The sequence below is a fragment of the Mus pahari genome, chromosome 1 (genome assembly GCF_900095145.1).
Source record: "Mus pahari chromosome 1, PAHARI_EIJ_v1.1, whole genome shotgun sequence".
Classification (NCBI taxonomy): domain Eukaryota; kingdom Metazoa; phylum Chordata; class Mammalia; order Rodentia; family Muridae; genus Mus; species Mus pahari.
Genome location: NC_034590.1, coordinates 153,980,008 through 153,994,058, shown reverse-complemented (window position 1 = coordinate 153,994,058; position 14,051 = coordinate 153,980,008). Strand labels below are relative to the sequence as shown.

At 38.0% G+C, this 14,051-nt stretch overlaps 1 protein-coding gene across 4 annotated transcripts in view; it reads right to left on the bottom strand.

Moving 5' to 3' along the window:
• The window catches only part of R3hcc1l (R3H domain and coiled-coil containing 1 like), a 72,615-nt gene that overhangs the window by 13,052 nt on the left and 45,512 nt on the right, over positions 1 to 14,051 (bottom strand). For 3 of the 4 annotated variants that reach the window (XR_003843173.1, XM_029534688.1, XM_021204745.2), the window contains one exon: positions 3,191 to 3,366. Coding sequence is in view for 3 of the 4 variants with exons in the window: in XM_029534688.1 (XP_029390548.1) it covers positions 3,191 to 3,366 (176 nt within the window). In the remaining variant the exon portion in view is untranslated. Of the gene's footprint in view, positions 1 to 3,190; positions 3,367 to 11,941; positions 12,849 to 14,051 lie in introns of those variants that run through there. The other variant, XM_029534703.1, reaches the window with a different exon arrangement.

Sequence of the window (14,051 nt, the reverse complement as noted above, 5' to 3'; positions counted from 1 at the left end):
AAGATTGAAGCAGAGGATCAAGATTTCAAGGCTAGGCTGGGCTACCTAAATCCTGTCTTAAAACAAAAACCAACCATTTTTATAAAGGTTTATTTTTTTCAACCACACTCATTTGTTTACATCCTGTCTATGGCTGTCATACTAAGACAGCACAGCGACCTGAAATATGAACTCTCTCATCCTTTACCAGAAAGATTTAGGAGCTATGCTCTGAAACAGAATCTTACAAATTCAATGTAAAGTTGGGATCTGGCTGAGCATGTCTATAATCTTGGCACCTGGGATATAAATAAACTGAATTTTAAATTTAAATTTGTAGCATCAAATAGATTTGATTCATTTTTAATAGCAGGATTGAAATATTAAAATATACCCCTTCTTGATATTGACTTTCTTCTAGACCCTGAAAATCTTTTTCTTAATACTTTCTGGACTACATTTCTGTTCCTGGGTCTATTTTTTATTATAAGTTATATATAATATGTATACTTCTGATTCCTTTATCTTCTCCTAAAATGTACCACTTAAACACACACCAAGAGTTAGCATAATTGTTCTGAAGAGCACTCGTAACAGACCTGAACTCTTTACTACCTGTAACAATACAAAACTGAATGAATTATGACTGCAGAGAGGAACTGTTGTGTCTATGAAACTGAGATGAGCCAGGGATGGTAGCTCATGCTTATAATCCCAGCATTCTAAAGGGTGAATCAGGGAAGAATTCAAGGCCAGTTGGGATTATGTGTCAACCCTATCTAAACAAAACAAAACAAAACAAACACCAGCAAAAAAAAAAAATTAGTTGAATGATTTGGAAGACTAAAGAAGTCACTTTAGAAACAAAGAACAATAAAATAAAACAAAATAAATAAATAAATAAATCAACAACCCATGGGACTATTCACTCACAAAATCTGAAGACATGCTAAATTTTCTTGTCTTTCTTTAAAAATTTGAAGCTATAAATTATACACGAGGTAGTATGAAGGTGACTTCCAAGAACTGTCTAATCAATACACCAATGGCTAAAAAGTCAGGGGCAGCTGGACACCACATTAAAAACCTGGCACAAGTAAACATATTTATATATGTCAAAATAAAATGGTTGTGACATATAATAATTAAACAATATAACACTCCCCATTTGACTTTTTCTGAGTGGCCAAAAAAACCTTAAATCAACAATTTAATCTGAAAACTCCTAAATTGTTAGCATCCTTGGAAAATGCCCAGAGGTTTTAAGAAAAGTTCTTCTTTTTTTCATCAGCCTTAATACCCATAAATGCCCCCCAAAACCATCAACTTACAGTAAAAATATAGCTTAATTCCCCCAAAAGGAAGATACCATGAGCAAGTACTGACAAAAACTGAAGTTACCAGAAACAAACTATAATTAAAGGGGCTTTAGACAATCGAACTAGCAGAGACTATAGAAGGGCTATGCTCAATATACTTAAGAGAAAAAAAAAGAATTGCAAACTGAAGACATATGGAGAAAAAAAGCTGTAAAAAATGATCAAGCAGACTTTAAAACTATATCTTTTGAAAAATTCAAGGTAAAAATCATAGAACAAACTTTTAAAATACAATAGAAATAGTTAACAATGATTAAGCACAGCTTGGAATAGATAACATGAACTGGAATCCCAAACTGAATGTCTCAAGGAAAAAAAAGATGAGATATACAAAAGAGAGGTGACAAGAAAGTTAAACGAGAAAACCGTAACTCACACCCAATTTGTGTCTTGGAGGAGGTGAAAAGAGACTGGGTCTGAGACAACATTGAAGAGAAAATGTCTAAGACCGTTCCAAAAATCAATAAAAGAATTAATTACTGATTTAATAATCAGATATAATCTCAATCAGGAAAAGTTGGAAAAATCCACAAAGTCCACATTTTTAGCAAAAAATATCAATATTGAAGTCAAAAAGAAAAACTTATAAGCATCCAGAGAGAAAAGAGATTATGGTCAGAGGTGACATGGCGACTGTCAGCTAACCTCTCACCCAAAAAGAAAGTCATAACCATTAAGAGTATCTTCATGTTTCTCAGAGAAAAATAATTGCCAATCTAGAATTATTAATATATACACAATACAAATCTTTTCAAGAATAACTAGGGTGCAGTTCAGTGGTAGGACATTACCTAGCATACATAAAACCATGACTAGTCCTTTGTACAGTTAAAAAGCAGTTGTAACAAGAATGAAACTGATATAAAGCTATTAAAAAAACACAACACCTAGTCAGGCAGTTGAAGCACATGCCTTTAATCCCATCACTCTGGAGGCAAAGGCAGGTGGATCTATGTGAGTTCAAGGCCAGCCTGGTCAACAGATCAAGTTCCAGGATAGCCAGGGCTCTGTTATACAGAAAAACATTGTCTCAAAACAAAAAACAAAAAACAAAACAAAACAGAGAGAGAGAGAGAGAGAGAGAGAGAGAGAGAGAGAGAGAGAGAGAGAGAGATGAAGAGGAGGGAGAAGAAAGGAGGAAGAGGAGGAAGAAGAGGAGAAGAAATAACACGAGTTTGTTACCAGCAAAACATAAGAAAACAGTGAATGTGTGTGTGTGTGTGTGTGTGTATATATATATATATATATATATATATATATACATACATACATATATATACACACATATACACACACACACACACATACACAAGTATATAAGTTAGGTGTAATTAAAAAGACCTTGCAGTATTTAGAAAGGGGGGGGGATACTTTTATAATTTCTAGAGTAACCATCAAAGAACAGAAACAGATTACATTTAAGAAATGAAATGTGCAAAATGTCAACCTGTAAGTCAAGAAAAAAAGAGGAAAAAGCTAGAAGTATACACAGGAGAGATGACAGGCAAATATAAAAACCAAAGCCGTGGATATAAGGTCAAATACACCAATAATTACAATAAATATAAACGGACTAAATGGACCACCAAGATAGACTTCAGAGTCACCCCCAACAGTGATCTTTGTAAACGTTACAACAGGATCTATAAAGGCTACTGTTTAAAAAAACTGAAGACTAGTCTGAAATACAGGCTTTATAATTGATCTGAACAACACATAAACCTAGTGCTAACTAAAATAAATGACTAAAGAATGTTGTTGTTTTTTAATTATTAAGATGACTTTATCTCACATTATCTAATATTTGGAACCACCTACAAAGAAATACTTACTGGTAACTGCAGAAAATCCGCAAAAGGTCTTCTGTACGAAATTCTTGAGGAAAGTCATAAATTTCAATGACATGTGGGAATTCACATTCACTGAGGTCAATATCAGGAAGTTCATGGCTGTAATAATCAAATCTAGGCTCCTGGATGCTTTTTCTGTTCTTCATATTCCCAGAGAACTAGGGAGGAAGAAACATAGTAAAATGCCTGCTAATGGAGAGTCAAGAAGTCATAGAAATACCCTTCCAGGTATAAACAACCCTGCTCTGTCTCCAGGTTCCTAGTCCTTAACTTTTGGCATTATGTCTAGAATTGTGGTGTTTATGAATATAGTACTGGCCAGATCCACTGATTTATAATCATACACATGGAATGTTGGAAAAGGTGTTAAAAATCTCATTAAATAAGCAAGGCATAAAACTTAACTTGTATCTATCAACTAGCAAGTGAGAAATAGACTGATCAGGGAGGTGTGGCCGTAGTTCTGTGACACAGCACTTGTCTAGCATATGTAAGGCCCTGGAGTGTGGTGTACAGGGATGGCTGGAGGAAGAAAGGAAGGCTGGATGAAGGGTTAGTATAATGAGTTACAAATGGCACATCCTGGAAACTCAATTTCAGACAACAGCTGAAGAGATAAATTAACACTTGTTTTAACTGGGCTCACTGATAAGGCTCATGGCTCACCTCATAATTTCTTTTCTAGAAGTGAACAAAACAAAGTTCTAAGAGTGAAAAGCTTTAAATTTTACTATGTATTAAAAGGTGAGGAGAAAGCTTACACAGGAATTTGTTAAGGCAAACCTAAGTAGCATAAGCAGGTACACTCAGGTTCCTATTAGAAGAGCTACCTAAGGCAACAAAAGAGTAATAAAGAACTGCTATCTCACTAAAAGGAAAACGCAAAAGCCCCTTAAAGCTATTAACTGCCCACACTGTAAGCAATCGAGAAAGGAAAGATGCAAAGCCATGGCACCGTGGTGCCAGCAGGTCTTGGAGGGACCTGGGTCCAAAAGTGCAGTGAGGCCCTTCAAGCACTCCTCTTCATTTTATGTCCCTCATCAACATCCTCATCATCACTACCATCACCAGAAGGAAAATGGAGAGAGGATTTATAATGTCAAAAATACAGCTCCTCTCTTTGGAGAAGTGCAAAACAGAGTTAATCAAATTATTGGGAGGGAGGAAAAGGGAAGGTAATTTAGACATTATTCTTGTGCCTCTGTATTTTCTCCACTAAATCCTCTTTTACACTTAAAAACATGGGAATAATAATGCCTCCACCTTATACACAGACATATAAAGATGTGGTAGATGCTTGGCATACACAGTATTAAAAATCTGTATAAAACACAGAGCAAGAAGAGGCTATTCTTGCAACTACACCAAGAAGAAAGGTCAACTGAGTCAGAAAATCAAGAGTTTTTCCTGGGTGTACAAGAAATCTAAGTTTGTAAGACAACCAAGTGGTCTCCAATACATAGGCACATAGACAGCTTTCCTTTCTCCATTCAGACCATGACAAGGGGTCAAGAAGATATTGGGTGGTGTAACTTTCAGCACTCAGAGTCCCACAGACCACAGAGTTCTGTGGTCATTTAGAAGGCAAGCCTTATGCCAGAGGCACACTGTGATCAGCAAGTCTGGGTACTATAAAAATCACTTCAGTACTTGGATTCACTGAGAATTTGAGGATCAGCTTGTTAAATTTCTGCAGAAACAGGCGTCTGGGTCTCACCGGCAGCTATGTTACTCAATTTGGAAAGTTATCTCAATATTGTTTTCCAACAGATTAAGATTGGATCTATTTCTATTTTTATTTTATTGACTATTTACCTTGTGTGTCTGTGTACACATGTAAGCTTGTGAGGAGGTATCGATGACAACTTTGTTAATAGCTGGCTCCTTCCTTTCACTGTATAGGCCCTAGAGACAAACTTCGGTCCTGGGTCTGTCGCAGGCACCTTATTCAAAGAGTCACCTGAATAATCTCATTTTGAGTTTTAAAGTACTAGTTTGATATTTCTTTTGGTAAACTTACTCCTAAATATTTTCTTTTTGATGCCACTGTAATATAATTGCTTTCTTCATTTCATTTTTTGATTGCTGGCATTGACATTTTTATTTTCTTTGCAAAAGGGAAACAAAACAAAGCTCTGTGTATTTGTACATTTAGAAATGACGGTTAAATAAGGCATTGTGAGAAGTAAAATGCAGGCTATAAAATATCTTTGGAAACAGAAGTCCTGTGAACTGATTATCAAGAAAAAGGCAGGATAGTCTGGCAAGAAAAATTGACTAAAATTCTTTGTTCTACCCTAGTAGGTAAAATTGAATTCATACACTTACACTTCAATTACTGAACACTTTGGCTTCTGAAACTGATTATAAACATAGTGTTACTAATGGCAAAACCCCATGTAATGGTTAATACTGATTTTCAACATGACAGACTCTAGAACTGACGGGTGACAAGGTTGTGGGCACACTCGTGAAAAAGATCATATTATGGTAAGTGAGGGGAGAGAAAGCACCCAGAGCGCAGCAGAGTGTGGACTGAATAACAGGAGAGGACAATGGCTGCACCACTCACCACCCTCTCCTTCCAGGCTACAGATGCAATGTGACCAACCAGCTGTTCAAATGGACTGTAACCTGGAACTGTGAGCTAAAACCAATTCTTCTTGAAGCTGCATTATCAAGAGTGTGTCACTGTAGCACAATGTCAAGACAAGTAACTAATACAGCCCATAATTCTCATTCAACTTCATGAACCAACCACAGATAGTTTATGAAGTTCACACTGATGAGACTTTCGATTATCATCAGGAACTACTGACTTTAAGAATGCCTCCTTTCAAGCCGGGCGTGGTGGCGCACGCCTTTAATCCCAGCACTCGGGAGGCAGAGGCAGGTGGATTTCTGAGTTCGAGGTCAGCCTTGTCTACAAAGTGAGTTCAGGATAGCCGGAGCTACACAGAGAAACCCTGTCTCGAAAAACCAAACCAAAAAAAAAAAAAAAAAAAAAAAAAGAATGCCACCTTTCCTCATACTACAGTTATTATTTAGAGCCATATACATTTCTATTCCTTTAAGAAGGAGGACAAACTGGTCATGCTCTCTTTCTTGAGAATCACAGCAAAGTATTGGAAGGAATTTGAGACCATATATGGGGCATAAAAGAGAGAAATGCCCAGAAAATCCAAGTGTATAAAGATGGAAGGACTAAAGCGAGACTGTGAAGGTAGGCCCACTAACAGAGGGATCAGGGTTAGAGACAGCAGTATAGAGGTTTAAGGAACGGCTGTGAGGTGTGAGGGACAGATACGCAGACTGATGAGATACCTATCTTCGAAGCAGACTTAGACTAATATTAGTAGCTGATGTCACATGAGGCTATAGGGCACCTGAAATATGGCTAGCTCATATATGATGAACTTTAAGTATAAAGTATGTATCAAGTTTCAAAGATTTAATACAAAAACAAAATGTAAAATATCTTATTCATGATTTCTTACACTAGTCACATATTGAAATGGTGTTTTGGACATAAATTAAAATACATAAATTATACTGCTTATTTTTATTTCTTCTAACATGACTAGTAGAAAATTCAAAGTTACTGCCAAATATAGTGGCACAAGCTTTTAATCCTCCAACTCTAGAGGCAGGTGAATCTCTGTGAGTTTGAGACCAGCCTGGTCTACATACCAGGTTCCAGGACAGCCAGGGCTATAGTGATACTGTCTCAGGGAAGGAGGGGGAGGAGGGAATGAGGGAGGGAGGAAAATTCAAAGTTATACATATGGTTCATATTTCTATTGTAGACAACTAATCTTAAGTGTTACAGGCTCTGGGGCAATATTTCTTAAAGTCAATATGAAATATTTTTTAACTTATTTTATTAGATATTTTCTTCATTTACATTTCAAATGCTATCCTGAATGTCCCCTATACCCTCCCCCCACCCTGTTTCCCTGCCCACCCACTCCCACTTCTTGGCCCTGGCATTCCCCTGTATGGGGCATATAAAGTTTGCAAGACCAAGGGGCATCTCTTCCCAGCGATGGCTAACTAGGCCATCTTCTGCTATATATGCAGCTAGAGACATGAGCTCTGGGGGTACTGATTAGTTCATATTGTTGTTTCACCTATAGGGTTGCACACCCCTTCAGTTCCTTGCGTAATTTCTCTAGCTCCTCCATTGGGGTCTCTGTGTTCTATCCTATAGATGGCTGTGGGCATCCACTTCTATATTTGCCAGGCATTGGCATAACCTCACAGAGATAGTGTTCTTTCAGCAAGATCTTGCTGGCATATGCAATAGTGTCTGCGTTTGGTGGCTGAGTATGGGATGGACCCCCGGGTGGGGCAGTCTCTGGATGGTCCATCCTTAAGTCTTAGCTCCAAACTTTGTCTCTGCCACTTCTTTCATGGGTATTTTATGGCCTATTTTATGGAGGAATGAAGAATCCACATGTTGGTCTTCCTTATTGTAAGACTTGCATTTTTATAGTTAACAAACAAATGTTTGATGAAAAAAATGAGGTTTATAATTTGATCCATTTTGATGCATCTACAATAGACCAAAGGGAAGCTTGCAAATGACTCAGAGCAAATAATTTAAAAAATTATCATGGGTATATGTGATATATATATATATATAGGTTGTATGTTCCATAGTACATATGTGGAGGTCAGAGGACAACTCTGTAGAATCCATTCTCTTCTCCAACCTTTACACGTATGTACTTTGTGGATCAGACTCAGGTCAGGTTGCCATGCTCACATGAGAAGTGCCTTTACTGGCTGAGTAACCAGCTACAAGCATTTGAAGACTTTTATCAGTGGTCTTGTCTTGCTGCTTAGAAAGCCTAAGTGAAACCAAAATATTCTGTCATTTATTTAACTTGCTTCCACAAACTATTCAACTAGTAAACTTCTTCAAAGCATGGGCCTGAAAATTCTTATTGTCCTAGTTGTCTGGCCAGCTACAAAATATAGATTGACTTACTGTGGCATAATTATCCAGATCTATTTACAGAAGATATTTAAAAAATAAAGGATAGTGGGAAGTAAAAAAAAAAAAAATCTGCATGCTCTTTAATTCTTCATTGTTTAGGATACGAAAGGAAAATAAAAAGATTTATTCTCTATAGATAAAAAAATTAAAACATACTACATTATTTTGGAAGAGTTATCTACAGCTTTGTCAGACGAGCTGCTATTATTATCCTGAATCCTGTGTGTAGACAGAGAATTATGTCCCAGAGAGACTAAAAGGATATCCCTATGGTTACAAATCAGATTACTGACGAAGTCTGAATCATAATTCCAGTCACCTCGCTGCTAATCTAGCTTTCCATCCAGTAAGATATTAAAACAGCCTTACAGTAATGGAACCAGAAGCAATGCCTGCATCAGTGTTCAGAGTAACACTCTTTCTGATTAAGGATTTATGGATACAAGCTGTTGTAGGCGGGAAAAGGAAAATATCAATGGCCAAGTTGGAAAGATAACAGAGCTGATGATTTCTTTGCACTCCTATATTCTAATAGGCTACAGATTTTACAAAGAACATTGCTCACAATAAAGCAGAATAACAGCCTCCTAAAGATGTTCACACCCAGATTCGGAAACTGGTAAAAACCCCCACAGCATGTGAATTAAGGAATTAAGTAGCAGATACAGATGTATGAATCAGCTGACCTTAAAACAGTAAGATTACCTTGGTGGGTCCAGTGCAATAATAAGCATCTTTAAAAGCTGAAGACTTCAGAGATGGGGGGGGGGGGGAGCTCTGCAGATAGAAAGGGGCCTGTAACAAGGAATACCTCTGGTGACTGAAAAGGGTATTTAAAAATAAAATCACCTCCCTTACAGATTCCATACAAGATCACAGCCTTGTCAATATCCTGATCTAGTCCAGAGGCTCTATCTTGGGACTTCTGAGCTCTAGAACTGTAAGACAGTTAATCTGTGTTGTAGTCACTGAGTTTCTAGCCACTTACTACGGCAGCAGCATACTATACACTAAATATCTAACATACTTTTCTTACTTCACCTCAGGTCACTCTATTAGATTATGCCACATCCTAACCACAGTCATGCTCAGCAGGCCTACACAGTGCACTTCCCCCTACTATTCTAAGCACTGATTTGCAAGTTACTTTGTATCTGCCCCCTTGCACACCTCAAACTTACACTTTTTCTCCATGGACCTACTCAAATACTACCCTAAACACTCCATGGGCCATTTGTACTGTTTTCTGTGCATCTAACAGCACTAACCTCATCTGCATTTTCATAGTATTCACTGTATAACATCTTGTACCACAGCCAGACCTCTCTTCCTCTAATCTTATCCTGACTCCCCCAAACCATCCATTAGGCCTCCAAATGTTTGGATGATTATTTATTGACTCTGGTACCAGAGAACAAATGGAAGCTCTCGTACTCACCTATAAATTCAATACATGAGTCACTTAAAAGACAGGTGAACATAGCAGGCTGCCCTTGGCATTCTTGGGAAGCTGTTATTACAGATATACTAAACAAATAGTGGTTGCATTTACAGTTAATAATAAAACTGGAAAGTTTCTCCTCTTCGCCATATGTGTGTAAGACCAGATGAGGAGATACCACTGATAAAGCAGAATGGGAAAAGTAACGACTGGAATAGAAAAGCTAAGTCAAGAGAGGAAGGCTAAAGGTTTCCATTTTTTCAAACTAGTCCTGGGAGCTTAACTCAAGCACTGCAATAATATTCACTGACAACCTAAAACTTGCAAAGATAACAGAATTGACATCCATTGTAATTTTTCTTCTGAATTTCTCTAGAACCCAAAACAATTTTTTTTCTTTATGCTACTCCGAGTTATCTAAAGTCTTACATCATATCCAAGGCTGGTCTATCACAACACAAGTTATCTTGCTTCTACTTTTGAGGGTATTACCCTTGTCCATCTATCCCTCTCAGCAACAAAGCAAGAAACATGTACATCTGAAATCTGACTCAGACTCAGACCCACTGCTTTAAGAAGAAAGCTCATTTTAATCCAGGCGAGCAGTATAATAGCTATATAGTTTTATGTTTTCTCTGGGTTCCAGACCCCCTGGCATCACTTTGTTTTTTCCTTAATCATCTCAGCCTTTGGGCAATCTATACAAAGATCTGTATATGACTACTCATTAGCACTCTCATTCCCTGTCACCATTCTAGGCCTCATGCAAATCTCCATCTTCCCACACTTCAGAGTCACCATAACAAAACACAATCCTATATTTGAATAGAGTTACACTATCCAGTATTGTTTCAGCAGTCTGGCCTATAGCTAGTCACTTAGCAACAGAATAACTCACCAGTGTTTTTGATATAAATTATAAAATTAAGTAAACCCCAAGTGTATGCAAAATCTAATGTTCCTAAAAGTATACTTTGTCTTTAACCAGCTTTCGACATAAATGGATCTTTAATTTTGGAGATGTTGCTGCTGTCTATTTCTGACAAAGGCCAACCCTTGCCTCTCCCCCTGCCAGTGTCCTTGAACATACAGCGAACTGAATGGTACAAACACTGTGAGTCAGGTCACTATCACATCTCCATCTGCCCCACCCACAGCTCACATAGACATCACATAAAGTTCCCTGAACAAAGTAAACTCAAGCACAGACCGGAGAGCACCAGGAATCTGAGGCTTCAGAAGAGAGTCTCAAACGAGAAAGTCCCCTATGCTGACAATACAGGCTCAGAGCTGTTTTCTTTTCTTCATCAGATCGGAATGTGTTAATGGCTTGTATGTCACTCAAGAATTCTAAAAACACTCAAAATGCAGTTTTTAAATTTTAGGAATGACCTGGTTTAAAACAACAGCAATGGAAAGGGATATACTTAATGCTCCTGCTTTTCTGTGTGAACCAGGAATCTCTAGACACCAGGACTAACGGGCTGAACAAGGCAAATGATTCAACCAAGTGAACCTTTGGATGGCTGGAGTGATCATGGTAGAACACACAATTGGAAGATGTCTCTACAAATTCCCACTGAGGCAGTCAATAGCCTATCAGTTCAGGAAGTTTTATAAAAATACAAATTATAAAATCTGTTAAGATGAGCTAGAACTATGAGAATAGAAACAGTAATAAAGACATGGAAAGTGTACACTTTATTCATTAAGAGAAGAGTTAGGGACTCAGAACAATATGGAAAAAGGAACTGTCACTGTTTTCTTAACCCTATGGCCTCACCAAAATGAAATTGTTATTAACCTTGGGAGATCTCATCATTTTAGTCAGTGTGTCATTCATTAGACAATTAAGTAATATCAGTATATCTCTTGTGTGGCTGTTTCAGACTGATTTCTTTTTTTTTTTTCTGGCCCTGCTCCAGCCATATTTTTATTTCATATATGTGGGTACACTGCCACTGTCTTCAGACACAGCAGAAGATGGCATTGGATGCCCATTACAGATGATTGTGAACCACCATGTGGTTGCTAGGAATTGAACTCAGGACCTCTGGAAGAGCAGTCGGTGCTCTTAACCACTGAGTCATCTCTCTAGTCCCATTGATTTAAATTAATTACCCATCAGATTGCTATGTGGTTATATGATCATATAATTATATATTTTCTCTCTCAATAAAATACAATTTTAGAAATAGCACAATGCCTTTAATATAATAGTAAAAGTAACATCTTGCTACTTGCAATTTATAGTGTCAAGCTTCAAGTGTTCAATATTTGCTATTCGATACCAACCACTTAAAACCTCGGTCTCTGGAAGCTGCATTATAAAGGGCTTTCCTCCCCTTGTATTTCATACATGCTCTAAGTGTCTGAACTGTACGGTTTTTTAATTTTTTTTCTTTCTAACTTGAAGGTGGGAGACAGAGGATGTTAGGATGCCAATTAATGTATTGAGTGGAAATCGATGCAACTCCTTTACTTTGGTCCCTAATTCTAATGGTTATGAAACGGCAGTGGCTTTCTGTAACAAAAAGACTAAAACAGTAGACTACCTACCTATGTATTTCTATGCAAAACCTCAAAAGACTAGATATTGATAATGAAGGTACCCAAGGGAAACATCCATGAACAACGTTAGTGCTGTTCTGTTGGACCTCGTCTACTCTACCCATAAGTCTGCTGGCCATAACAGGAGGTGGCAGGGGCTATGCAAGTTGTTTGTTGATATTTTCCTGGGAAACAGTTGATTTCTAGAGAGAAAACAGGCAGATGCCAGCATTCTCTCCTTTATTGGTTACTTGTTTAAATTACTAGGTGGGTGCCCATATCCTGGCTTTAAAAAATGAAATTCAATGGCTAAGTGATGGTGGTGCACGCCTTTAATTAAAGCACTTGGGAGGCAGAGGCAGGCAGACCTCTGAGTCTGAGGCCATCCTGGTCTACAGAGTGAATTCCAGAATAGCCAGGGCTACAGAGCAAAACCCTGTCTTGAAACAAACAAACAAATATAGTAAAATAAAAAAATCAACATAGAAGATGAATGTGACCTCTGACAATGCACTCAGGGCTGCAGTTAAGGGCCTCCCCCGTGACTTACCTATGTCCCAGTTTCCTCTGAACAGGGTTAGAGGGTCAAACGTCATTTATCAATCAAAGGTTGCCACACTCTACTTCACAGCCTATCCTCTTCTTGCCTATTAGAAACATTAGATATGCTTCTATGTCTAGTCTTTATCAACAAATAAATAGGCCAACTGGGAAAAAAGCCAGTCTTCTGTTGGAAAACTTTCAAGATAGATAAGGCCTCTAGTTCTGCATTTAATAAAGTATGTTTGAGTAATATAAATAATAAACTAAGATATTAGACTTGTGGCATCCTTCAAAAACCAGAAGAGAGTTGAGTCTCCTGTACCCACAGCCTATCAGATTCATTCTATGTTCATCCATCCTCATCCTTACCACAGTCCCACTCTTCCGTAAGTACTGCTAAAGCTGTCTTCAGGTCAAAGCACTAACATATTCCATTTTCTTGGCATCCCCAGCATATAGTCAGCCAGTAGTTTCTGACTATGTGACCGTGCTTCTCAAAACACTTAGCTGTTGCCTAAATGCTTTTGTACCTAGATGTGAAAGATCCAGTTGCATGCATGGATCCCCTCTTCCAAAATATAAATGAAACTGAAATTCCCAAGAATCTGAATACCGACAATGATATTTTCAAAGTTGGTAGAGGCTAACCTAAAAGACAGCACTCGAATTCTAACTGCTCATGCGCATCCTTCCAGCTACTAAGCACTGCCATGTGTGCACAGCTGCCTTCTGCAAGGAGTGACTTTCTCTCCCAGTCTCAAGCCAGCCTTTTGTCAGCTCCTGTCTAAGTTTCCTTCTCAGACTAAGATCCTTTCCCAATGATCTCAACTGTAGTAAGTTGTCTCCATTCATCTAACTCTATCATTAGTATTTCCTAACCTGTGATGGGTCTCAAACTCCTGCTTGATAAGGATTTTATAACTACCATTAAGGTAGTTCCCCAGCCACATTCTGACATTAAAGGTGTGCAGACAGCTAGGCAAATACTGTAAAACTTTACATGTTTCAGAATCACTTGAAAAAGTTAACAGGTAAGTTGTTGGGCTAAAGAAAATGCAATTCTAAGAGGTTCCCAGATGATTTGTAACCTGCTCACCCAAACACCATACTCTAGGAACCACTTATTGCCTTTGTGAATCTGATTAACGAAGGCATAAATGTAAATAACTGCTTCAGAACAGGACTGAAATCCTGATGTCAGACTTAAGGATAACCACCTGAGGATCATAAACAAACCACTTTTCGGACTGGAGAGATGGCTCAGCAGTTAAGGACACTGACTGCTCTTCCAGAGGTCCTGAGTTCAA